Raw genomic sequence first — 23,687 nt, forward strand, 5'->3', positions numbered from 1 at the left:
CAATAAACCTGCAAGAATTAGTCTAAAAACTTTAAAATCTGCAAAAAGCTGTGGAGGATTAGAATTACCTAACTTCCACAATTACTTTCTTGCAAATAGATTACAATACATCTTAAAATGGTTAAAAAATAATCCAGAAACCAACTCATGGTTAGACTTGGAACAGGCGTTATGTGGGAAGATCAACCTGTCAGATCTTCCATTTATCAGCCAAATAGTTAAAAAACAGGATTGTTTCAAAAGTATTAATATAAATGCCACTTTAACAGCCTGGTGGGAATTTCTCAAAATATCAAAATCATCAATTCAACCGTGCAAAATGACACCCATCTGGAACAACCCAGACATCCTCATAAACAAAAAAATTATCCACTTCCCAGCTTGGGAAGCAGGGGGCATAAAACATTTAGAGCATATAATTATTGATAGAAGATTCATAACTCCCCAGGAACTTCAAGACAAACATGGAATATATAACTTCTTGGAATATCAGCAACTTAAATCAATTATTACTAAAAAGTTTAAATACAGAGACAACGATTTAAAGCTACCAGATGTAGTTACCACTCTGACCAATTTCTCAATGAATAAAACTCTCTCCAAAATATACAAACTTTTATGTAATTTAGATAACAATATTTCACTTCCGACAACAAAATGGGATGCGGATTTGAGCATCAGCACAGATGAAAGCTTTTGGTCAGAACTTTGTCTAAACACCTTTAAAATGACAAAAAGTCCAAATCTGCAGCTAATCCATTTCAAAACTCTTCACAGAATATACTACAATGGACAGAGGATGTTCAAGATGGGTCTCAGCAACTCAGACATTTGTCAGCACTGTGACAGTAATCTACCCGATAATTACATGCATGCACTGTGGTTCTGCACGCCTGTCCAGGCTCTCTGGCAGCAGGTATGTGCCGATCTATCAGTCTGGCTTAAGGTTTCAATCACAGCTTCACCGTCACTTTGTGTGCTTGGTGACATGAGTAACATCGATGTTGAAGGAGGATTAGGCTCTATCATTTTCATAACTCTTTGCATTGCTAAAAAAACTATTTTAATAAATTGGAAAAGCAAGAAAAATATAAATATAAGTCAACACAGAAATCTGCTGCTTGATCATATCAGCTTGGAAAAAATGTCAGCCCAAAGTTCAAGTAACTTTGAAAGAATTCAGTCTCTCTGGTCTCCCATGGCTAACTCCATGACTTAGGGGGTGGGGGGGGCCTGGTCGTCGCTGCTCCTTGCCCTTCTGCCGTAGGCCGGGGTGGGGGTCGGGACCTCCGGGGCCTGGCGGGGGGTGGTGGGGGCTCCGTTGGTCGGGGGGTCGGGTCCGGTGCCTGGGTGGGGCGGGCTGGGGCGCTGCGTGGTCCTCTGGGCTTGGGTGTGGGGGTGCGTGGTGGGGGGGTGGGGTGGTGGTCTGGCTTGGCTTGGGGGGGTGGTCCCTTTGCCTGTGCTGGGGGGGGTGGGCGGGGGCGCTGCTCGGGGGGGGGGGCCCAGCGGCGCTGGATGGGCTTCCCATCTACACCTGGGGCTGGGATCGGCCCTTCCCTGGCTCTGGGGCGGGACGGGACAACCCTCTTGGGGCCCCCGGTCGCTCTGGGTGTCATCCGCTTCGGCTGCGGGGTCTGGGGTGGGGGTGGGGTGGGGGGTCTTGTCGGCCCTGTCCTGTGGGGGGGCATTCTGGGGGAGGGGGGGGGGGCACTATTGGTACGGGGCAGGGGGGGTTGACGGGTCGGGGTCTCCGCTGAGGCCATCGGCGGTTTCCCCGGCCGGTTGGCTGCCTCGGTCCCGTCGAGGCCTGACCAGAGCTCTTCTAGGGCTGGCGTTTGGGGGTGGGGGCCTGGGCTTGCTCCGGGGGGGGCCAACGCTTTCTGGCTCCTCTCTCTCTGTGTGGGGGGGGTGGTGCTGGGCCTGGGGTGTCGGCGCCTCCGGGGGTGGGGCCCCTGGGCTGGGTGGGCCTGGCCCCCTTGTTGGGGGGGGGGGGACAGCTGTTTGACCACCGGGGGACAGTCTATCAGCTGTCCCCAACTTGCCCCCTTCCTCATATAACCTCACAATAGGGTGAGGGGGTGGGGGGCTTAGCCTGCGATGAGCCTTGGGGGGGGGGGGGGTTTACTAGGCAGTGGCCCCCCCTCCTATGGTTGCCGTATGGAGTGGGCCCCCCCTCTTTCGGTTTTATTTGCACCTTAAACATGTAGGGCCCTTGGTAGGGGGGGTGCTTGGACATCACTGCCAGCAAGCAGCAGATGTCCTCCTAGCACCCTACCCGCCAATTTTAACCGCACCTTAGACATTTAGGACCCCTTGGTGGGGAGGGTGAGGGGACGTCACTGTGAGTAATCAGGAGATGTCCCCTTAGTGCCCTACCCGCCAATTTTAACTGCACCCCCCTTAGTACATACACCCCTCCCCCCCTCAATATATACATCCCAACATAAACACACACACATGCACACACACACTCTCTCAAACACACATACACGCACACACATTTTGCAAGGAAGGTGGGACCTAGGACCATCTGTCCCCTGCTTCCCTGGTGGGGGGTACGGGCCCCTTTGCAACGGCGGCCGTGTCCCCGGGGTGCCGGCTTCCTGGGCCCGGCGGTGCTCTCTCCGCACGGTGGGGGGGTTCACATTACATCTGAGCCGGGGGTGTTCGTGTCCCTGGGGGGTGGGTTCTGGTCCTTGCTCCTGAGTGCTGGGCCCCGCCAAATTTCCAACTGTGGCCGAGCCTGGTCGGGCCATATTTACAACACCCCTTGTGGCCCCTCTTTTTCCCCCGGGGTTCCCCCCTCCTGGGCGGGGGCGGCGGGCCCCTGCCTCGCTCCTCCCTGGACCAACCGTGGGCCGGGCGGATGGCTGCCTGGAGTGCGGAGCGGGTCTCCCTTGGGGGGTCCTGGCTCGTACCTGGGGTTGGGGCGGGGGGATGCCCGGAACTCCTGGGTGGTGATGGGGTGCTCGTCTGGGGCTGTGGGCGTCCTTCTCCGTTGGGGCCCTGCGTTGGGTTCTCCCGGCGCGGCGGGGGGGCTGCTCTCCTGGTTGGGCTGGGGCGGCGCTCTCTTTCCCTCCGTGCCTCCCTGCTCTCTGGCTCTGGGGGCCTTGCGGGGCCCTGCTGGCCCTGGCCTGGGTGGCGGGCTTGGTCGCCCGGGCGGCGGTTGTTCCCTGCCGGTTCCCGTGTGGCGTTGGGGGGATTCCGGCTGCCGCTGCTGGTGCGGTGGGGGTCTTGGGGTGGGGATGGCTGGGCGCTCTCCCTCCTTCTTTTCACATTCCAGCATCCATTTTGGAGGAACATAGGCTCTCACCTGAGCACAGGTGTTAGCTCAACAGACTGAATGACTGAAATATTTCACACTGGTTGGTTTTAAGGCATGGGTATGCGTGTGAACACTATCTGTTTTGTGTACATGTCGACAGGTGGACATTTTTGCAGCTAACAGGTGTGTTTGTAACATTTGAGTGTGTGTGTGGACAGGCTCCGCCCTTTTTTTTTTTTTTTTTTACATTAAAATCTTACCATAATGATTAACAACCAGTAAACTTGTTGCTTTATGCTGCTTCATGGTCTTATCCCCCTTCCCCTCCTATTATCACCCCCTACCCCCCCTCTCTCTAACGTCCCTCTCTCTTCTTCCCTTCTTTCCTTTTCCGTCCGGTCCAACACCAAAGATTTTCAGACATGTTTGAAATTAATAAAGTTTGGCCTCAATTACAAAAGGGGTTTATTCAGACATACCTTTGGTTTGTCTGAAGATTAATAACCCCTCTTGTTAAAGTAAAATATGTCCAACCCAAGAGGCCCTCAGCTCTCATCTGACTGCCCAGCTGTTGGACAGGACAAGTTAAAAAAAAAAAGAAAAAAGAAAAAAAAAGATAAGACCCACAGGATTACTCCTTGGAACCAAATGTTGTATTTCCTCTTTGAGTCTAAATGGATATTGTCATGGAATCTGTTGACCCTGTGCCACTCCAAGCTTTTTAAAGCAATTATGCACTGGTGACAGCATGAAGGTACAAGTTTGGCATTTGCACATGTGCTAGCTACCAGTGGAGAATGCCTTTGGCCAGTATGGGGATTGAACCCATGACCTTGGTGTTATTAGCACCACGCTCTAAACCATCTGAGCTAACTGGCCTTTCACAGCATGTTTGCTTGTCGTTAGAGACATGATCAGCAAATAAGTTCTGTTCCAAAATCAACGCTACGAAACTGTCATTCTCCAGATGTCTCCAATTTAAGAAGTAAACACATGTTTCTGCCCAGTTTAGAGCTGGGGACCTTTCGCGTGTTAAGCGAACGTGATAACCACTACACTACAGAAACCTTTCATTTTGCTGGACTCACTTTTTGGATCAGGTAAGAGAATATGAGGAAGAAACATTGCGTGAAAGCCAAAATTTGGAGTTAAATTCTTCATCCTTTTCAGTTCATCATGAGGATCCAATGCTTTTTCTTGGGAATGTGAGCCCGGTGCTATTGCCTTGAGATGAGGATTTTCTTCCATATGCATGATTTGTAGCTTGAAATAAATGGACAATACTTTCTTCACTCAGTTTTGTATAAGCAATGTCAGACCACGGCATGTTGTGACTTGATTAGTGGAAGGTACACTCAAAAAAAAAAGCTGTTCGCTTTACTTAACAATGTTATGTCAAATGGATTAAAAAAAAGATGGCGGAATAGAAGGACCTTTTGCTTGAGGCTCCTCCTGGATTCATAAAAAATTACTCTCTAAGACCTTACATGAGACTATATTTGGAAAAATTCAATCTTTTGCTGCATTTCTACCTCGACAAAAGCGGATAATGCCGCCCAAAAAAACGACAAAAACTAAAGAAATGGACATCACACTGTCTGTCCCTTATGATGAAGAAGGCGCAGCTGGCGAGCTCACTGTGGCGGCACTTGAAGCTACTTTGCAAAAGTTTTTTGCAGTAGCGGATAAAAAAGCAAATGAACGATTTGAACGCTTAGAAAGCCAACTTGGCGCATTTAAGAAACTTTATTGCGCCATTCACAGGAGTTACAAGTGCAGCAGAAAATAACCACGTCTTTACAAGAACAAATGAAAACAGCTGAGGCCACAACTGCTAGGCATGATGAAACTCTGAAGCAACTTCAGGATAAAATGACATCAATAGAAGATCGGATGAGGAGAGATAATCTACGTATTGTCAACGTGAAAGAGGGAGAGGAACAGGGAAACGTCTTGGCCTACCTGAAGCTGAACATCCCGAAATGGTTCCCCGAAATGGCTGGGAATCCACCGGAGCTGATGCAGGCTCACCGCTCTGGCCCTCCGCGCAAAACTTCGGACTTCATCATTCTGAAATGTCTACGCTTCACGGACAGGGACCGGATTTTGCAAAGTGCCAGGAAGACAGAGGTGAGATTCAGCGAAGGCAACATCATCCGTTTTACCCCGGATTACAGTGATGCCACAGCCCAACGCAGGCGCCTGTGTTACCCAGTTATGGCACAAGCGCGTTCTCTGGGCTTTCACGCCTTCTTGCTGTATCCTGCTGTCATCAAACTGACCCGGGGGTCCATCCAGCATGTATTTGAGGAGGTAAAGGATGCAGCAAAATTTATTGACTCCTGTGGACCAGTCTCTAATAATAATCTAAATTAGTAATCATTTTGCTGATTTATTTCTTGAGACATACTGCTTTGTTTACTTACGCGTTTTCAAGGTATGACGTCAGCTACGATCGTATAACTGTCTGATGTTATCGATGACAGGTCAATTTGAGAGCGCAAGTATTGTGAACTATTAATTTGCATCACCTTAGCTGACATATCCTAAATTTAATCTAATATGCATCACCCCAGGGGAGCCTAAAGGCATTTGTGTTTATTCTAAGTCATTGTATGGGGTGTATGAGTGCCCAAATGGGTTTGGAGGTGTGGTGTAGCTGTTTATGTTATGTGTGTTTTTTGTGTCTCTGTTTGACTGTATGTGGCCCTTGCTCTCTGACCGCTCACCTGCTCTTCCTGCATTCATGTTATTGAGAGAAACAACTGCTATGCATAACCTCCGCGACAATTCATCAGAAGATTCTTCTGATGAGGATCTAGATTACCCACAGTTGTATGATTATAAATTTCAAAACAGGTTGAATGACATAGATCCAGATAGCAACTTTTTGAAAAATTGCAATAAATGTTCCTATATCACTGACACTACATTTAAAGAAACAATATTATTGGACAACAAGTTATCAATAATCCACTTCAACAGTAGGAGCTTATACAGTAACTTTGAAAATATGAAGGACTACTTGTCTTGCTTCGAGACATCCTTCAATATAGTGGCTGTCTCAGAAACACGGATAAATGAAGAAAAAGGTACTGATTTTCAAATGTTTGGCTATGAAATGTTTTTTAAGAGTAGACCATGCAAGAAAGGAGGTGGGGTGGCCATATATGTTGATAAAAACATGGATTGTCAACTTATAGAAAATATGTCTCTTACTGTGGAGGAAATATTTGAATGCATTACTGTTGAAATTATGTTACAGAAAAGAAGAAATATTCTTGTAAGTTGTGTTTACAGAGCACCAGGATCAGACATTAAGGTATTCAACGAATGGATGGAAAAACTATTTTCTATAAAAAAGTCAAAATATATTATAATTTGTGGTGATTACAATATAGACTTATTAAATCCATACAAACACAAAAATACGGATGATTTTTTGGATGTTATGTATAGCAATAATTTGCATCCGCTTATTACAATACCGACCAGAATAACATCACACAGTGCCACTTTAATTGACAACATATTTTCAAATATTTTTGATAGTAAAGTGGTTAGTGGTGTATTACTAAATGACATTAGTGATCTTCTTCCAATCTTCATGATATATGATGTAAGACATAAGATACATAATCAAAATGATTTTGTATATTGTAGGATTAAATCAGAACAGTCACTTAAAAAATTAAAGAGTGACCTATCCTCTTATAATTGGGATTCCATTTACAATGAGTCAGATGTAAACACAGCTTACAACTCCTTTATAGAAATTTTCATTTCATGTTTTGACAAAAATTGTCCAATCAGGAAATGTAAAAAGGACAAAAATGTAAATACTTCATGGTTAACAAATGGATTGATAAATGCGTGCAAAAAGAAAAATCACCTATACAAACAATTTTTGAAATACAGGACTACTGAGTCAGAACTGAAGTATAAAAAATACAAAAATAAATTAACTCATATTTTGAGGGAAAGGAAAAAAGAGTACTACTCTAAATTACTCGACAGCAACAAAGTCAACATTCAGGGTATCTGGAAGACATTGAATAATATAATTGGGCGTAGTAAAAACACTTCATCTTATCCAGAGTATTTTGTGGACGGTGGCATGGTTATTAGTGACAAAGAAGAAATTGCAGATAGATTTAACAGATATTTTGTCAATGTTGGACCTGAACTAGCCAGAAAGATTGAAACCGTTGATGCATCTACGTGTGATTTGATTGAGTCAAATTCAAATACAATGTTATTTCATGCCTACTAATGAGAGTGAGGTATTGGACACTATTAGGACATGTTGTAATAAAAAATCTCAGGATGCGGATGGTGTTGATATGAAAACAATTCAGAATGTTGCTGAAGCTATTAGCAAACCACTTACACATATCTTTAATTTGTCATTTAAATGTGGGCAGTTTCCCACTAAGATGAAAACGGCCAAAGTAATTCCATTATTTAAAACAGGGGATAAGCAAAGTTTTACAAATTACCGTCCAATTTCTTTATTGCCTCAGCTTTCAAAAATTCTAGAGAAATTATTTAATCTCAGATTACTTAACTTTATGGAGAAAAACAATCTGCTATTCAACAGTCAATATGGCTTCCGACAAGGAAAATCTACATCATTTGCCTTAATCGAACTTGTGGAAGAGATTACCAACTGTATTGAAAAAAATAAATTCAGCATTGGAATTTTCATTGATCTACAGAAAGCCTTCGATACGATTGACCATCATATTTTACTAAGGAAATTGGTGAAGTATGGAATCAGAGGAGTAACACAAAACTGGTTAAAGAGCTACCTGGAAGATAGACAGCAGTTTGTTCAGATTGGTAATACTAAATCTAGAAATAGGAATATCATATGTGGAGTACCTCAAGGTTCAATTCTGGGACCAACTTTGTTTTTACTTTATATTACCGATATATGCAAATTGTCAAACATTATGAAATTCATACTTTTTGCAGATGATACCAGCATTTTATGTTCAGGGCAGAATCTAGAGAAACTTCTTAGTGACATAACGCAGGAATTTTACAAGTTAAAACATTGGTTTGGTAAGAACAAATTATCTTTGAATCTAAAAAAGACTAAATTTATGCTCTTTAGCAGGAAAAGCAAGGAGATGCCAGTGGAAATTATTATTAATGATACACCAATTGAGAGAGTGCATAAACATGTGTTTTTGGGTGTAATTATTGATGACAAGCTTTGTTGGAAACCTCATATACATCATTTACGTTCTAAAGTGGCTAAATGTGTTGGTTTGATGAAAAGGTGTAGCTCGATGCTTAACCAAGCCGCTTTATTTATTTTGTATCATTCCTTTATAATGGCATATTTGAATTACTGTATTGAAGTGTGGGGAAATTGCTACAAAACTAATTTGCATCCTTTAGTTATACTCCAAAAGCGAGCCATCAGATTAGTTCACAAAGTTAAATATAATGAGCACACCAATCCACTTTTTCTTAATACATTTAATTTAAAATTGCAGGACTTGGTAGATTTTAAAATGGCCCAAATCATGTAGAAAGCTTCAATAAATTCTCTGCCGACCAACATTCAATCTTTATTTCAAAACAGAGATGCTGTTAATAAATATAAATTGAGAGGAATCAACAAATTCTGTCAACCCAAAATAAGGACAACATTAAAATCGATGTGTATCTCAGTAAAGGGTGTCACACTCTGGAACAATTTATCGGACGACATGAAAACTTGTAAAAATCTTGTTCATTTTAAAGTTATGTTTAAAAGTTATATGATGAATGTGTACCAAGATGCAATGTAACAATGATGAGTATGTGTAGTCTTGGACTTTGGAAGGATCATTATCAAAGTGGTTGTTTTGTTTTATTTAGTTTTATTCTGTTATTGTTTCCTTTATAGGGGGTTTGGTGTTTGGTCGGAGTTTTTGGGCATGTCTGTCTGTCGTCATCAGGTGTTTTTTGTATGTTAGCGTTATTATGTCAAATGTTTAATTTCATTGTTTTGTTGTTATGATTGTTGTTGAGTGGGGGTTTGGATTTTTAGAAGCTTTCGCTTCTTCCATTCCCCTTTCAAATCTTATTTTCCAAGTCATGTATTGACTTATATTTTCTTTTTCCAGGTAAATGATGATTTGATTTGAAATAAACTTGTTACATGTTACATGTTACAAATGGTTCCACATAAGTCTGTCAAGTAGGTATTACTGCAATCGTTTACTTCCGATTTACTCATCTCAGTTAAGTTCGTTGTACAAGGCTTTCTTAAGTTGGTGCTACTTAGATGGATTGCTTTGTTTTTATGTTCAACATTCACATTGAAATTATGTAAAAGGGTTAAGTCAAGCCAATATAATGAATATACATTAAAGCTATACAATGTTATTGAGTAAGAATAACTTAGTGCAGTCAAGTTGAACTTAATTGACTTTACTTTTTCCTAAAAAATACCTACCAGTATATTTATAAAGCTTGTAAGATGTAAGGGAGAAATGAAAATAGACAAAATTAGTCATAATATCCCTTTTATATAGACAGCCAACAAGCAAAATAGTCTTTTCCCTAAAAAACAGTTTACAAAACAGTCAACTGGTCCAGCCAGAAAATGCCCCAATGCACAATGAACAATGGAGGTCACAGCAATAAAATTAGTCTTAACAGCACCTTCTAGAGTTTGACCACAACATCATCAAAACAGGCTTTTACATAAAAAAATATTTATAAAAAAAGTTAACAGGTATAGCCAATCAGCAGAAAGCAACATAAAAGGTTTTAGGAAAATGCCAAAATCTCCAACCACAATGAACAATGTCCCGGGTAACAAAAACTGAGAGTGTAGGACATTAGTTCAGCAGCTTATTCTTCAACAACTGGACTTTAGATTAAAAGCTGATGTGACTCCAGCTCCATGAGGACCTTTTGAATATTTTCAAAAGTGTACTTGAGGTCAGGGGGGTTGCTTAGGTTAAGGTCATTCACGAGGCCAAACGGTAGTGCATGAGCACTGACAATCTTTGAGTTCAGACTGTAGAGACTGTAACACCTTCAATGTTGATCCAAAAGTCCTCTGGTTACTGAGCAGCATCTTCACCTGGATGTTTGATCACATAGATTCCCATCATGATCTGTTCCAGTTTTGCACTTGTTTCTTCAGGGTTCTCGCTCTAAAAAACATACATAGAAAAGGGTGCTTCAATTAAAAGTTTTTCTAAAACCGTATAAGGAAGTTTTTAATTCAGTCAGATTCTGAAATTTTTCAATCTTTTAATATTCATCCTTTTTCATTCATTTTCTTAACCGTTTTTTCTTTTCGGGGTAACAGGGCTGCCGGAGCCTATCCCGGCCACTTGTGGGTGAAGGCAGGGGGGACACCCTGGACAGGTCGCCAGTCTTTCTGAATTTTTTAAGCTTTGAATTTTCTTTCTGATTTTTTTAAACCTTTGAATTTCAAAACATAAACGCCCTGAAATTTTGTTTTCTATCTTTAATATTTCAGTGTTCTTAATTTCGAGACTAAAAATTTCGATGGTCCACAAATTCGATGGAAAAAAATTCAGAGCTTAAAAATGCGCTTTTGTCCCAGTGGCACAGCTGTCTCACCAGAACAACTTATCAATCTGAGAACACATTGATAACCAGCCAATCATATCATGACGCATCATGACTCTTCTTATTTACATAGTTTTATTGGTCTTAAAAACGTGTCACCTTTCCTGTAAATTTTTAAATATTTCTTTCAGTGGCATTCACCCATTAAAAGTTTAACTAGTTCATCTTTAACCAGATAGCAACTGTTGCCTTATTTTATGTGTTGACGAGTGTACAAAAGAAATTACCACACTTACGTTTTCATCTTAAAGCTAACTATATGTCTCTGTGTGTTTGTGATTGGATGATGAAAATGTAAGTGTGGTGATTTCTTTTGTACACCCATCAGATAGTTGCTATCTGGTTATTCGTGGTTGCTCCTTCTAAAAAATCCACCTTAGGCCCTGGAGAGGATCTTCCCTGCCTTTTCCGACCACAGTCAGAAAGTTCAACAATAGCATTCATGTTTTACAGGTGTAACATGCCCTAACACCTGGTGCAACTTTTGTATGTGTCAAATACTGAAAAATCTGCCATAACTGAGACTGCGCCCAATAACCCAGTGAAAATATGGTAGTTAAAAGTTTTAACGGCTGAATGCCTAAGAAAAAAATATTTAAAAAAATTACAGGAAAGGTGACACGTTTTGTGACCAATAAAACTATGTAAATGAGGAGAGAATAGAGATATAAAGCAATTTCTGCTGCCATATACTACATATCACCCCCCCCCCCAAAAGACATTTATAAGCAGGCCCATATTGAGGAAATAATCATGTTTTGGGGTTCCCAAATATTTTCAATTGAAATATGCAGGATAAAACAGGATGTTTTACATTTAAAAAACATAAATATTCTATAAAAATTGACAAAATACACATAAAACTGAATACATTATTACAAGATTATGAAAACAAGATAAATGTGTAGGGTAGTATGAGAGACACGTAGCTGAGTACTCCAGTGTTACATTATTTGTGTTACTACAAGGATGATGCGGGGATATCAATATACTGTACTTAATATTTGCTAATAACTATATACACACCTGGTCAGCAACAGATACAATTTCGGCTATTTTGGATCCAGATGCGCCTCCTTTCTTGTGGAAAACTGCATCTTTTCAGAATAGCGGTCCAGATGAGACATGATTGTTGTAATGCGTGTGAACACTGCACAGTTACCTAGGAAAAAAATAACAACACAAGACAAATATGACAGCTTAAATGGTTACCTCAAACAAAATTACAAAAGCCACAGTTTTTGCTGGTTGGCCTTTTGGCTTTGATGTTCCCAATTTTCTGAAATACTTATCTATATTCCTTCACAATTAATCAGAAATCTGTACTTATGTTTAAATACTTTTAAAAAGGAGCATGTAGCTGCATGTGTAGTCAAAAAAAGATGGTGGAGAGACAAGTCGGTGCTCAACTTGCCCTCCCCCCACTCCTGTCAATCATTGTTAGCAACTTCAAAGAACTTGCGTTTAAGCTAGCTAGCACTCACATTTGCGTTCATAGAACTCGACTGTTAGGTATTTTTTGTTGTATAAGCTGTCCTCCCTAAACTTAACCTGACTCGTTTCAGCACACTTACAAAACAACTTCTTTCTCTTACAGAATCATACATTTCGGTGCATAAATTAGCAGCTTAAAATGATATTACACTTCAGTCTCCACCTCAACATGACATAAAAAAAGTATAACAACTTTTTGTCAAAGTTAATGGCATTAAATATGTCACTTACCGCTTTTATGTGGCTTTGATGGAAATAGTTTTGAAAGATGGCACTGTCTGCTGCTTCCGTTAGAACGAGAAGACGTGTGGTGGGAGTCACAAGGTCTCGAGTGACTTTGAATTTGATGACGCAACATTCATGGGATGTTAGGCTAACATAACAGAGTTAAGTTGGGGAAACTCAAAGAGTCAAGTAAACTTGACTCTTTTTGAAACAACACAACTGATTCAAGTTGATATGAGAAACTCACAATTTTAAGTAATTCAAACGCAATAATATTATTTATATCCAACAGCAGTGATAATTCAGTTTTTTGAGTGTACATCATGAGCAAAGAAATGCTGTAGCGCTGTGTTTATTGTCTGGTCTCCAAATGGTTCGGCTTTATTTCTTTTCATCAAATGAATGTTTCTGCCCAGTTTCGAGCTGGGGACCTTTCGCGTGTGAGGCGAACGTGATAACCACTACACTACAGAAACCTTAGTGGTTGATACTTTAAAATAACACACCTTGTTGATGACTTTAGAGAAAAGAAGGGCCAAGGTATGTGCGTAAAACAACAATTGCGGACGCTCTGAAACCTGTGTGATCTTGTACACTAACAAGTTGTTTTACAAGATGTATGAGAGGCTGAATGAAGGTGTTCAGGTCCCCCAGAAATTTGTATCATTCTCCAGCAATTAGATGAAAAACGCATTGGTAGATGGTGATACTACCATATGTGTTTGATGCTTGTAATTCTAGCCCAGTAAAGATAAGACCCACAGGATTACTCCTTGGAACCAAATGTTGTATTTCCTCTTTGAGTCAAAGAATTTGGGGAAAGTGCTTGTGGAATAGACAGAGAAATGGATAATGTCATGGAATCTGTTGACCCTGTGCCACTCCAAGCTTTTCAAAGCAATTATGCACTGGTGACAGCATGAAGGTACAAGTTTGGCATTTGCACATGTGCTAGCTACCAGTGGAGAATGGCTTTGGCCAGTATGGGGATTGAACCCACGACCTTGGCGTTATTAGCACCACGCTCTAAACCATCTGAGCTAACTGGCCTTTCACAGCATGTTTGCTTGTCGTTAGAGACATGATCAGCAAATAAGTTCTGTTCCAAAAGCAACACTACAAAACTGTCATATTTCCAGACGTCTCCAATTTAAGAAGTAAACACATGCTTCTGCCCAGTTTAGAGCTGGGGACCTTTCGCGTGTTAAGCGAACGTGAGAACCACTACACTACAGAAACCTCTCATGTTGCTGGACTTACTTTTTGGATCAGGTAAGAGAATATGAGGAAGAAACATTGCGTGAAAGCCAAAATTTGGAGTTAAATTCTTTATCCATTTCAATTCAACATGAGGTTCCAATGATTTATCTTGGGAATGTGAGCCCGGTTCTATTGCCTTGAGATGAGAAAAGTCTTCCATATGCATGATTTGTAGCTTGAAATAAATGGACAATACTTTCTTCACTCAGTTTTGTATAAGCAATGTCAGACCACGGCATGTTGTGACTTGATTAGTGGAAGGTACATCATGAGCAAAGAAATGCTGTAGCGCTGTGTTTATTGTCTGGTCTCCAAATGGTTCTGCTTTATTTCTTTTCATCAAATGAATGTTTCTGCCCAGTTTCGAGCTGGGGACCTTTCGCGTGTGAGGCGAACGTGATAACCACTACACTACAGAAACCTTAGTGGTTGATACTTTAAAATAACACACCTTGTTGATGACTTTAGAGAAAAGAAGGGCCAAGGTATGTGCGTAAAACAACAATTGCGGACGCTCTGAAACCTGTGTGATCTTGTACACTAACAAGTTGTTTTACAAGATGTATGAGAGGCTGAATGAAGGTGTTCAGGTCCCCCAGAAATTTGTATCATTCTCCAGCAATTAGATGAAGAACGCATTGGTAGATGGTGATACTACCATATGTGTTTGATGCTTGTAATTCTAGCCCAGTAAAGATAAGACCCACAGGATTACTCCTTGGAACCAAATGTTGTATTTCCTCTTTGAGTCTAAGAATTTGGGGAAAGTGCTTGTGGAATAGACAGAGAAATGGATATTGTCATGGAATCTGTTGACCCTGTGCCACTCCAAGCTTTTTAAAGCAATTATACACTGGTGACAGCATGAAGGTACAAGTTTGGCATTTGCACATGTGCTAGCTACCAGTGGAGAATGCCTTTGGCCAGTATGGGGATTGAACCCATGACCTTGGCGTTATTAGCACCACGCTCTAAACCATCTGAGCTAACTGGCCTTTCACAGCATGTTTACTTGTCGTTAGAGACATAATCAGCAAATAAGTTCAGTTCCAAAAGCAACCCTACAAAACTGTCATATCTCCTGACGTCTCCAATTTAAGAAGTAAACACATGCTTCTGCCCAGTTTCGAGCCGGGGACCTTTCGCGTGTTAGGCAAACGTGATAACCACTACACTACAGAAACCTTTTTTTTTTTCACTTTTATTAATAAACGATATTTAAAATATTTACAAACTTACATCACACAAACTACAGTGAGAGAACGTAATCACCACAAATCACGAAGATAAAACATTTTAGTAACACAAAAACTAATTGAAAGTAAGAATTCAAAATGCTAATTGTAAACCACAGTGGTCAAAGTCAAATAAAGTCTGGTCCGCCGATGCCTGCCTCAGCAGCTTGTCCGGTCCCATACGGTATAGCATCAGGAGGTGCCCCTTCAAAATATGCCGAAAAAGCTGCGTCCTGTCCGTTGACCTCCCTTCCTTCAGTCGCAATGTCCTTGCTCGGTAGATGACATATCGCCCCACAGCAAGGACCAAGTCTACCAACCTCCATCCCGGTCTGCGTCTTCCTCTCTGCACTCCAAAAAGAGCTGGCCATCTCCATTCGATCTCCTCCGTCCACTCGCAAGCACACAGCGTCCTCAAGATGTCCCTCACCTCCTGTAAAAAGGGCAGGACAACCTTGCATTCCAAGAAAATGTGTTCCAGCGTTTCTGGAGCTTTGCCACAGACTGGACACGTTCTTTCATACCTCTCCTTAATTTGATGCAGCACTATGCAAGTGTAAATTTTCCTGTGTCTGATCTTGAACTCATTGTTCCACACCGCATGCGGAAAAAGACTTCCCTGCAAGTTCCACCAAATATCTGAAGTGTCTTTTCCAGGGAAAAAAGGCTGCCATGCTGCATCTGCTGCAGGCACCTTAGTTTCTAACGTCGCCACCATCCTGTACCAACACCTCGACGTCAGAGTGCTCACATCCCTTGTGTTGCCACCGATTGAGACTGTAAAGCGATACGCAGTATTAAGCGGGGCAGATCCCCCCCTCTCCTCATAACCCCCAGCCATCGGATAGGAAAAGCAGCAACAACTCTTGCGTATATTAGTCTGGCCGTACTCCTCCCTCCCTGGCCCAGACCCCCACAGAACTGTCCCAGAATTTCTGCTTTGTCCCACAATCTGCCATCCACCACGATGTCCTTTACGAGGCAACACCCCCTGTCTTCCAACAACTTACACTGAATGGGCAGTCCGGCATGCCTAATGTCCGGGTTATGGAAAATCGGTTGACCAAGAATCTGATGAGCGGTGGATATGTTCTGTGTTATACATCCTCTAATCTTCTTCCAGGCGGCCAACAATTCTGCAGAAACAGGGTCCAAACCTGGAAAGGCACATTGCGCTCGTTCCATCCTTCAGAGAGACTGAAGTAGATTCATATTTTAATGCGTTTGAGCGCATCGCTGCCACTTTGGGATGGCCAAAAAATGTGTGGAGTTTGCTGTTACAGTGCAAACTCGTGGGAAAAGTACAAGAGGTGTGCTCCATATTATCAATTAATGAAAGTTTGGATTATGATGTGATCAAAGCCACTGTTTTGAGAGCTTACGAGCTGGTTCCGGAAGCCTACCGTCAGAAATTTCGTGCTTGCAGAAAAGCTGTCAACCAAACGCATGTGGAGTTTGCGCTTTGAGAAAAGCGTTCTGTTTGACAGGTGGTGCGCTGCATGCAAGGCAGATGACTTTGCTCAACTTCGTGAGTTAGTTTTACTCGAGGAATTTAAGTCCTGCCTCCCTGAGAGGATCCTTGTTTATTTGAATGAGCAGAAAGTCTCCTCCTTAACTAACGCGGCCGTGCTCGCAGGTGAGTTTGTGCTGACGCACCACGCCGTGTTTCCATCTGTGCGCGCAGACGCTCCTCCACCTGTTTTTACCAGTAAAAAGCCCAAATCTTTTTTTAGAAATCCGCTGCGCTCAAAACCGCTTTCTGCTGAGAGCCGGGAGTGCTTCTACTGTCACAAAAAAAAAGGACACGTCATCTCTAACTGTCCCATGCTCCTGTCAAAGGAGAACAATCAAAGTCCCAAAAAGCCCAAAGGGGTCGGTTTTGTTCGATCTGGCCCTGTAAAATCTCCTGTTGTTACTGATCAGCCCTGCAAGGAGGCGGAAGAAAGTTTTCGCCCTTTCATCTTTAAAGGTTCTGTCTCCCTGATGGGGAAGGCGGAAGAGCAGGTGCCGATTTTAATTCTGTGCGACACCGGCGCAAGTCAGTCCCTTCTTCTTGACAGTGTTTTGCCATTTTCTTCTGATTCTTCCTGTGGGTTTGACACACTTGTGTGGGGCGTGAACATGAATGTCATTCGGGCTCTGACGCATAACGTGTTATTGTGTTCGCCACTTTTTTCTGGGCCGGCAAAAGTCGTGCTCCGTGCTCAGTTACCTGTGTGTGGGGTTGCCACGATCTTAAGAAATGACCTGGCTGGGGAAAAAGTTCTTCCTGCCCCAGAAGTTATGTAAAAATCCAATGACTCAAAACCTCGAACCTGCTCAAGTTGCTGCCAGCCAACCTTTTCTGTTTCCTGCTTGTGCTGTTACCCGTGCGTAGACAAAAAAAATGAGTGATGTTGATTTGTCTGATTCATTTCTCTGTAATCCAGATGTTTCTAAACATGCTAAAGCTGAACCTGAGAAAACTGAGTCAAATGTAATGCCTAACCTGCCATTTAATGAGGCAACATTTTCTTTTGATATTAACAAAAATGACTTTGTTCATGTCCAGAAAACTGATCCATCTCTTGCCAAATGTTTATCTGCTGCTAATTCAAATAAAGAGAAATCAGCTTATGCTTTCAACAATGAACTTTTGGTTTGTAATTGGTTTCCTCCCACTCTTGGTAATTTGGGATGGAATGTTGTTCAGCAAATTGTTGTACCTGAGACGTATCATTGCCAGATTCTCAGCCTAGCCCATGATGGACCATCGGGTCATTTGGGGGTAAAGAAAACATACCATCTCATTATGCGTCATTTTTTTTGGCCGGGCTTGAAGTGTGATGTGACCAAACATCGTCATTCATGTCACATTTGTCAGATGAGTGGAAAACCAAACCAGGTTATTCCACCTGCACCTTTGCATCCAATTCCTGCAATAGGTGAACCGTTTGAACATCTCATCCTAGACTGTGTGTGTCCACTACCTAAAACCAAATCAGGGCATCAGTACCTTCTGACCCTGATGTGTGCTGCAACACGCTACCCAGAAGCAATTCCCTTGCGCACACTAAGAACCAAAGCTATAATTAAAGCTCTGGTTAACTTCTTCTCCACATTTGGTTTTCCACAATCCATACAGTCTGATCAAGGGTAAAACTTCACTTCAAAGCTTTTTGGACAGGTTATTAAATCACTTTCCATTAAACATAGGTTGTCAAGTGCTTATCATCCACAGTCACAAGGCGCACTGGAAAGATTCCACCAAACGATGAAAAATATGTTGAAGAAATTCTGCTTAGACTCTGGTAGAGAGTGGGATGAAGGTCTGCCTTTTTTGATGTTAGCCACCCGAGACAGTGTTCAGGAATCCACTGGATTCAGCCCAGCAGAGCTCGTGTTTGGTCACACTGTTCATGGCCCTTTGAAACTTTTGAAAGACAAAATTCTGTCTAATTCTTGTGATGCTAAACAAAATGTGTTAGATTATGTTAGTTCTTTCAGGGAAAGGTTGCATCGAGCTTGTGAAGTGGCTCGCAGCACTGTCTGTGTCACAGAAAAAAATGAAAAGAACATTTGACCAGAAAGTTTTGCAAAGACATTTTGACATTGGAGATAAAGTTCTCACTTTTCTCCCTGTTCCTGGTTCAGTTCTCCAGGCAAAATTTGGTGGACCTATATGATCCAAGAAAAACTTAGAGAAACTGATTATGTTGTGAGCACTCCAGACAGACGCAGGAAATCCAGAGTGTGCCACATTAACATGTTAAAGCCTTATGTTGACCGTACTGTGGAAGTTGTTGCTTCTCTGTCCACAACAGGTTCCCCATCTCAGTACAGTCCAGAGAGTGACGGTCTTCGACAGGTCCCGTCATGTTCTCGACTTCAAAATTCAGGAATACTGGATGATTTAGCATCTTGCCTAAGTCACCCAAGTAAGTCGCACAGGAGGACATTTCCAGACTAAGCCATAACCACATCTCTTTTTTCAGATAATCTGTCCTGTACTTCTGCCATATACCATGACATTGATGTTGGTGAAAAATTTTCCGATCAAACAACATGCCAATCGTGTTAACTCCACCAAACGTGCACTGCTCCAACAGGAAGTTAAATACCTCTTGGAGAAAACAGATTAGCTATAACTAGTTCCAGTTCCTGGAGTTCTCCCTGTCTGCTTGTACCCTGACAAAACCGTTCGATTTTGCACAGATTTCAGAAAGGTGAATCAAATCACAAACCAGACCCACACCCTTTACCACGCATGGAAGATTGTGTGGACCGAGTTGGTTCAGCACGTTTTGTTACCAAGTTAGATCTGCTAAAAGGCTATTGGCAAGTTCCATTGACCCCTCGTGCATCTGAAATATCTGCTTTCGTTACTCCTGATCATTTTTTGCAGTACACTGTCATGCCTTTTGGTCTTAGAAATGTACCCGCCACTTTCCAACGTCTCATGAACAAAGTTCTTTCAGGAGTAAAGAACTGTGAAGTCTACCTTGATGACATTGTTGTCTATTCTAAAACCTGGAAAGAACATTTAAAAAATTTGACTGGTGTTTTTGAGCGGCTAAGTAGAGCTTCACTCACCTTGAACTTAGCCAAATGTGATTTTGGTTAAGCTACTGTAACCTACTTGGGGAAAGAAGTAGGTCAGGGTCAAATTCGTCCTCTGACTGCAAAAGTTCAGGCTATCGTCGATTTTCCAGCTCCTCAGAACCACAAAGACCTCCGACGTTTCTTAGGAATGGTGGGGTACTACCGAGGTTTCTGCCGTAACTTTGCAGATGTTGTGGCTCCCTTAACAAGCCAGACTAGTGTCCGTAAATCTTTTGTTTGGTCACCTGAATGTCAGAATGCATTTAACTCTGTCAAAGCCGTTCTTTGCAGTGCCCCTGTCCTGGCTGCTCCTGATTTTGAGCGTCCCTTCAAATTAGAAGTCGATGCCAGTGATTGTGGTGCCGGGGCAGTTCTGCTGCAGGAAGATGAACATGGTGTTGAGCATCCCCTTTGTTATTTTTCAAAGAAGTTTACAATTCATCAAATACGGTACAGTACAATTGAGAAAGAAGCTCTTTCTTTGTTGCTGGCACTCCAGCACCTTGAAGTTTACATTGGTTCTAATTCCCATCCGATTAAAGTTTACACTGACCACAACCCTCTAGTTTTTTTGAACGTGATGCAAAACTCGAACCAGAGACTAATGAGATGGTCACTGATGGTTCAGGATTTTAATCTTAATATTAAACACAAAAAGGGAGCTGAGAATTTGGTAGCCTTCATGCTGTCACCAGTGCATGCTTGCTTAAAAAAGCTTGGAGTGGCACAGGGTCAACAGATTCCATGACAATATCCATTTTTCTGTCTATTCCACAAGCACTTTCCCCAAATTCTTAGACTTACAGAGGAAATACACCAATTAGTTCCAAGGAGAAATTCTGTGGGTCTTATCTTTACTGGGCTAGAATTACAAGCATTAAACACATATAATAATAATAATAATAATAATAATAATAATAATAAACTTTATTTATATAGCACTTTTCAAAATCAAGATTACAAAGTGCTGTACAAAAATATGGGAGAAATCAATATTAAAAACAGTTTCTAGTATGGAGAAATAAAACCCAGCACACACATGAAACGGTGATAGTGGTTAGAATCAATAAAATCGATAAATCAGTGAAATCAATAAAATCCACGAAATCAATAAAATCAATAAAATAAAAAATCAATGAAATCAACGAAATCAACAGAAACAATATAATCTATAAAATCATATGTTTAAAATTTAAGAGCCAGTAAAATCATTAAAAGCACGCCTATAGAGGTAGGTTTTTAAAAAAGATTTAAATACTGGTAGGGACCCAGCGAGCCTGATCTCTTCAGGGAGACTGTTCCAGAGTGTTGGTGCTCTTACAGAAAAGGCCCTATCACCCCTGGTTTTCAATCTAGATTGTGGGATTGTTAAAAGGCCTTTCGCCGAAGATCTAAGATTGCGACCAGGTACATATGGAATGAGGAGATCGGCTATATATTTAGGGGCCAGTCCACCGACTGCTTTAAAAGCAATCATTAAAATCTTAAAATCTATTCTAAAACGAACTGGGAGCCAGTGCAGGGACGCTAAAACTGGAGTGATGTGGTCTCTCATTCTGGTTCCGGTTAAAAGTCTGGCGGCAGCATTTTGGACTAACTGGAGTTGATACACACTCTGCTGTGAAAGGCATGTGTAGAGTGTGTTACAATAGTCCAAACGGGAAAAAATAAAGCGTGAATCACCATATCTAGACATTTTTTTGATAGGAGAGGGGTTATCCTGTATAACCTATGTAGTTGCCAGAAACAAGATTTGACTACTGATTTAAGATGCGTCTCCAAATTCAAATCGGTGTCAAATATCATCCCCAGATTTCTGCAGCTTGAAGAAACATTGTTAGACAGAGACTCCAAATTCTGAGCCACGCCATTTCGGGCCTCAACTGAACCAAAAATAATTACATCCGTTTTGTCCATATTCAATTGCAAAAAATTTTGGGCCATCCAGGTTTTAATATCAGCAATGCAGCTATTGAGATTCTTTAAAAGACCAAGGTCACCAGGTTTAAAGGATAGGTAAAGTTGAGTATCATCGGCATAAAAGTGAAAATTAAGGTTATGTCGGCGAATTATCTCCCCCAGTGGTAACATGTAAATTGAAAATAACAGAGGTCCCAATACCGATCCCTGGGGAACACCACATGTCATTTTCACCTTAGATGAGCAAGAATTGCAGATGAACACATTAAAAAACCTGTCCGATAAATAAGAATAAAACCAGCTAAAAACTGTGCCAGAATAACCTACCCAAGATTTTAGACGTTGTAATAAAATGGAGTGGTCAACTGTATCAAATGCTGCACTGAGATCTAAAAGAACTAAAATGATTATTTTTCCTGAGTCTGCAGCCATTAAAAGGTCTTTCATCACTCTCAGCAACGCAGTCTCTGTGCTGTGATTGGCATTGAAACCAGATTGAAGGGTCTCAAATAATTTATTTTTATTTAAAAAGGAAATTACCTGCTCAGCCACTAACTTTTCCAGGATCTTAGCCAAGAAAGGCAGTTTTGAGATTGGTCTGTAATGCTCCAAGCAACTTGGATCCAGGGATGGTTTTTTCAATAGTGGCTGAATCATAGCAGCCTTAAAATCATCTGGGACTGTGCCAGTTGAAAGAGAGGTGTTCATTAAGAACAATATGTGGGAGCTAATCGATACATATATTTCTTTAAAAAATCTAACTGGCATAATGTCCAGAGAGCAATGGGATGGTTTCATTTTATGAACAATCTCAGAAAGAGTGTTGAGGGAGATTGACTGAAAGGCTTCAAAGACCACTGTGGGCCTCGCAGGTGGAGTTGACAGAATAGGAGGTGACAAAGATCTGGTAATGGATATCTGAGACCTAATGTTAGAAATTTTGTTAATAAAATGATTTGCAAATTGCTCACAGATTACTGGGGAACTCTGTAAATTGCTAGTATGTGGGGCTTCACTTAGCTGATTTATGACTCTAAAGAGTACCCTGGGATTATTTCTATTGGCATCAATTAATTGTGAGAAGTAGTCTGATCTTGCCTTTTTCATTTGACGGTTAAAATTATTCATGTGATTTTTCAGGTTTTCCAAGTCCACAGTTGATTTAGAAGCTTTCCATTTGCGCTCGGCTCTGCGACAGATTCTTTTCATGTTGCGAATACTATCAGTTAACCAAGGCAGATTTTTATTTTGGACTTTTCTCAACCTGAAAGGGGCAATTTGGTCCAGGATGCGTGCAGTTGCTGAGATAAAATTTGATAAAATACTGTTTACATCAGAATTTAAAACCAAAGGGGCAGAGAAAACATTTCCAAAATTTGCTGCAGTAGATGAGTTGAAGACACGTGAGTAAATGAAATTAGGCTTAGACTCAGGGGGATTAGCATTTAGTTCTGGAGAAAACAAAATGCACTTATGGTCAGACATGACAAAATCCATACATGTCACATTGGGGACTGAGATCCCACATGTTAGAATAATATCTAGAGTATGACCTTTAATATGGGTTGATCCAGTGATAGCTCGATGAAGGTTAAAAGAATCAATGATGTTTAAAAATGCCCTTGCTAGTTGATTTTCTGAGCAGCACACATGGATGTTGAAATCTCCAGCAATGATAACTTTATCATGTGTTGGCATGACCAGGGAGAGAAGTTCACCAAACTCCTCAATAAAACCAGATGTTGATTTGGGGGGCCTATAAATAAGAATACATAAAACTTTACTCAAACCACTTATATAAAAATATAAAGACTCAAAAGATTTAAAATCACCAAAAGTGGCTGAAGTGCAGTTAAAATTATTGTTGTATAAAATGGCAAGTCCCCCACCCCTCCCTGAGGGTCTGGGTTTGGTAAAGAAGGAGAAATTGGGCGGGGAGGATTCTATCAGGGGGACACAATCTCCATCCCTGAGCCAGGATTCTGTTAGCATTAGAAAATCAATGTTGTTGCTAGTAATGAGGTCCTGGCAAGTAAACGATTTGTTAGCCAGGGATCTAATATTCAGAAGTCCAAAGCGTGTAGGATATGATACAGGGT

General features: G+C 41.5%; 1 protein-coding gene and 3 non-coding genes across 4 annotated transcripts in view; all 4 read right to left on the reverse strand.

Annotated features, from left to right (window-relative positions):
- LOC101159213 (dehydrogenase/reductase SDR family member 13) overlaps positions 1-3,690 on the reverse strand; it is a 336,613-nt gene extending 332,923 nt beyond the window's left edge. The window contains exon 1 of the mRNA XM_078929471.1: positions 3,683-3,690. Coding sequence (XP_078785597.1) covers positions 3,683-3,689 — 7 coding nt within the window. The 5' untranslated portion in view covers position 3,690. The remainder of the gene's footprint in view (positions 1-3,682) is intronic.
- A 9,305-nt stretch (positions 3,691-12,995) lies between these two features.
- trnav-cac (transfer RNA valine (anticodon CAC)) lies at positions 12,996-13,068 on the reverse strand. The gene has a single exon. It is a non-coding gene; the product is annotated as a tRNA-Val (tRNA).
- A 1,132-nt stretch (positions 13,069-14,200) lies between these two features.
- On the reverse strand, positions 14,201-14,273 carry trnav-cac (transfer RNA valine (anticodon CAC)). Its single transcript has one exon. It is a non-coding gene; the product is annotated as a tRNA-Val (tRNA).
- A 499-nt stretch (positions 14,274-14,772) lies between these two features.
- Positions 14,773-14,847, reverse strand: trnai-aau (transfer RNA isoleucine (anticodon AAU)). Its single transcript has one exon. It is a non-coding gene; the product is annotated as a tRNA-Ile (tRNA).
- Positions 14,848-23,687: the final 8,840 nt, after the last annotated feature.

Source organism: Oryzias latipes, chromosome 13 (genome assembly GCF_053564925.1).
Source record: "Oryzias latipes strain Hd-rR chromosome 13, Olatipes_Hd-rR_3.1".
NCBI lineage: Eukaryota > Metazoa > Chordata > Actinopteri > Beloniformes > Adrianichthyidae > Oryzias > Oryzias latipes.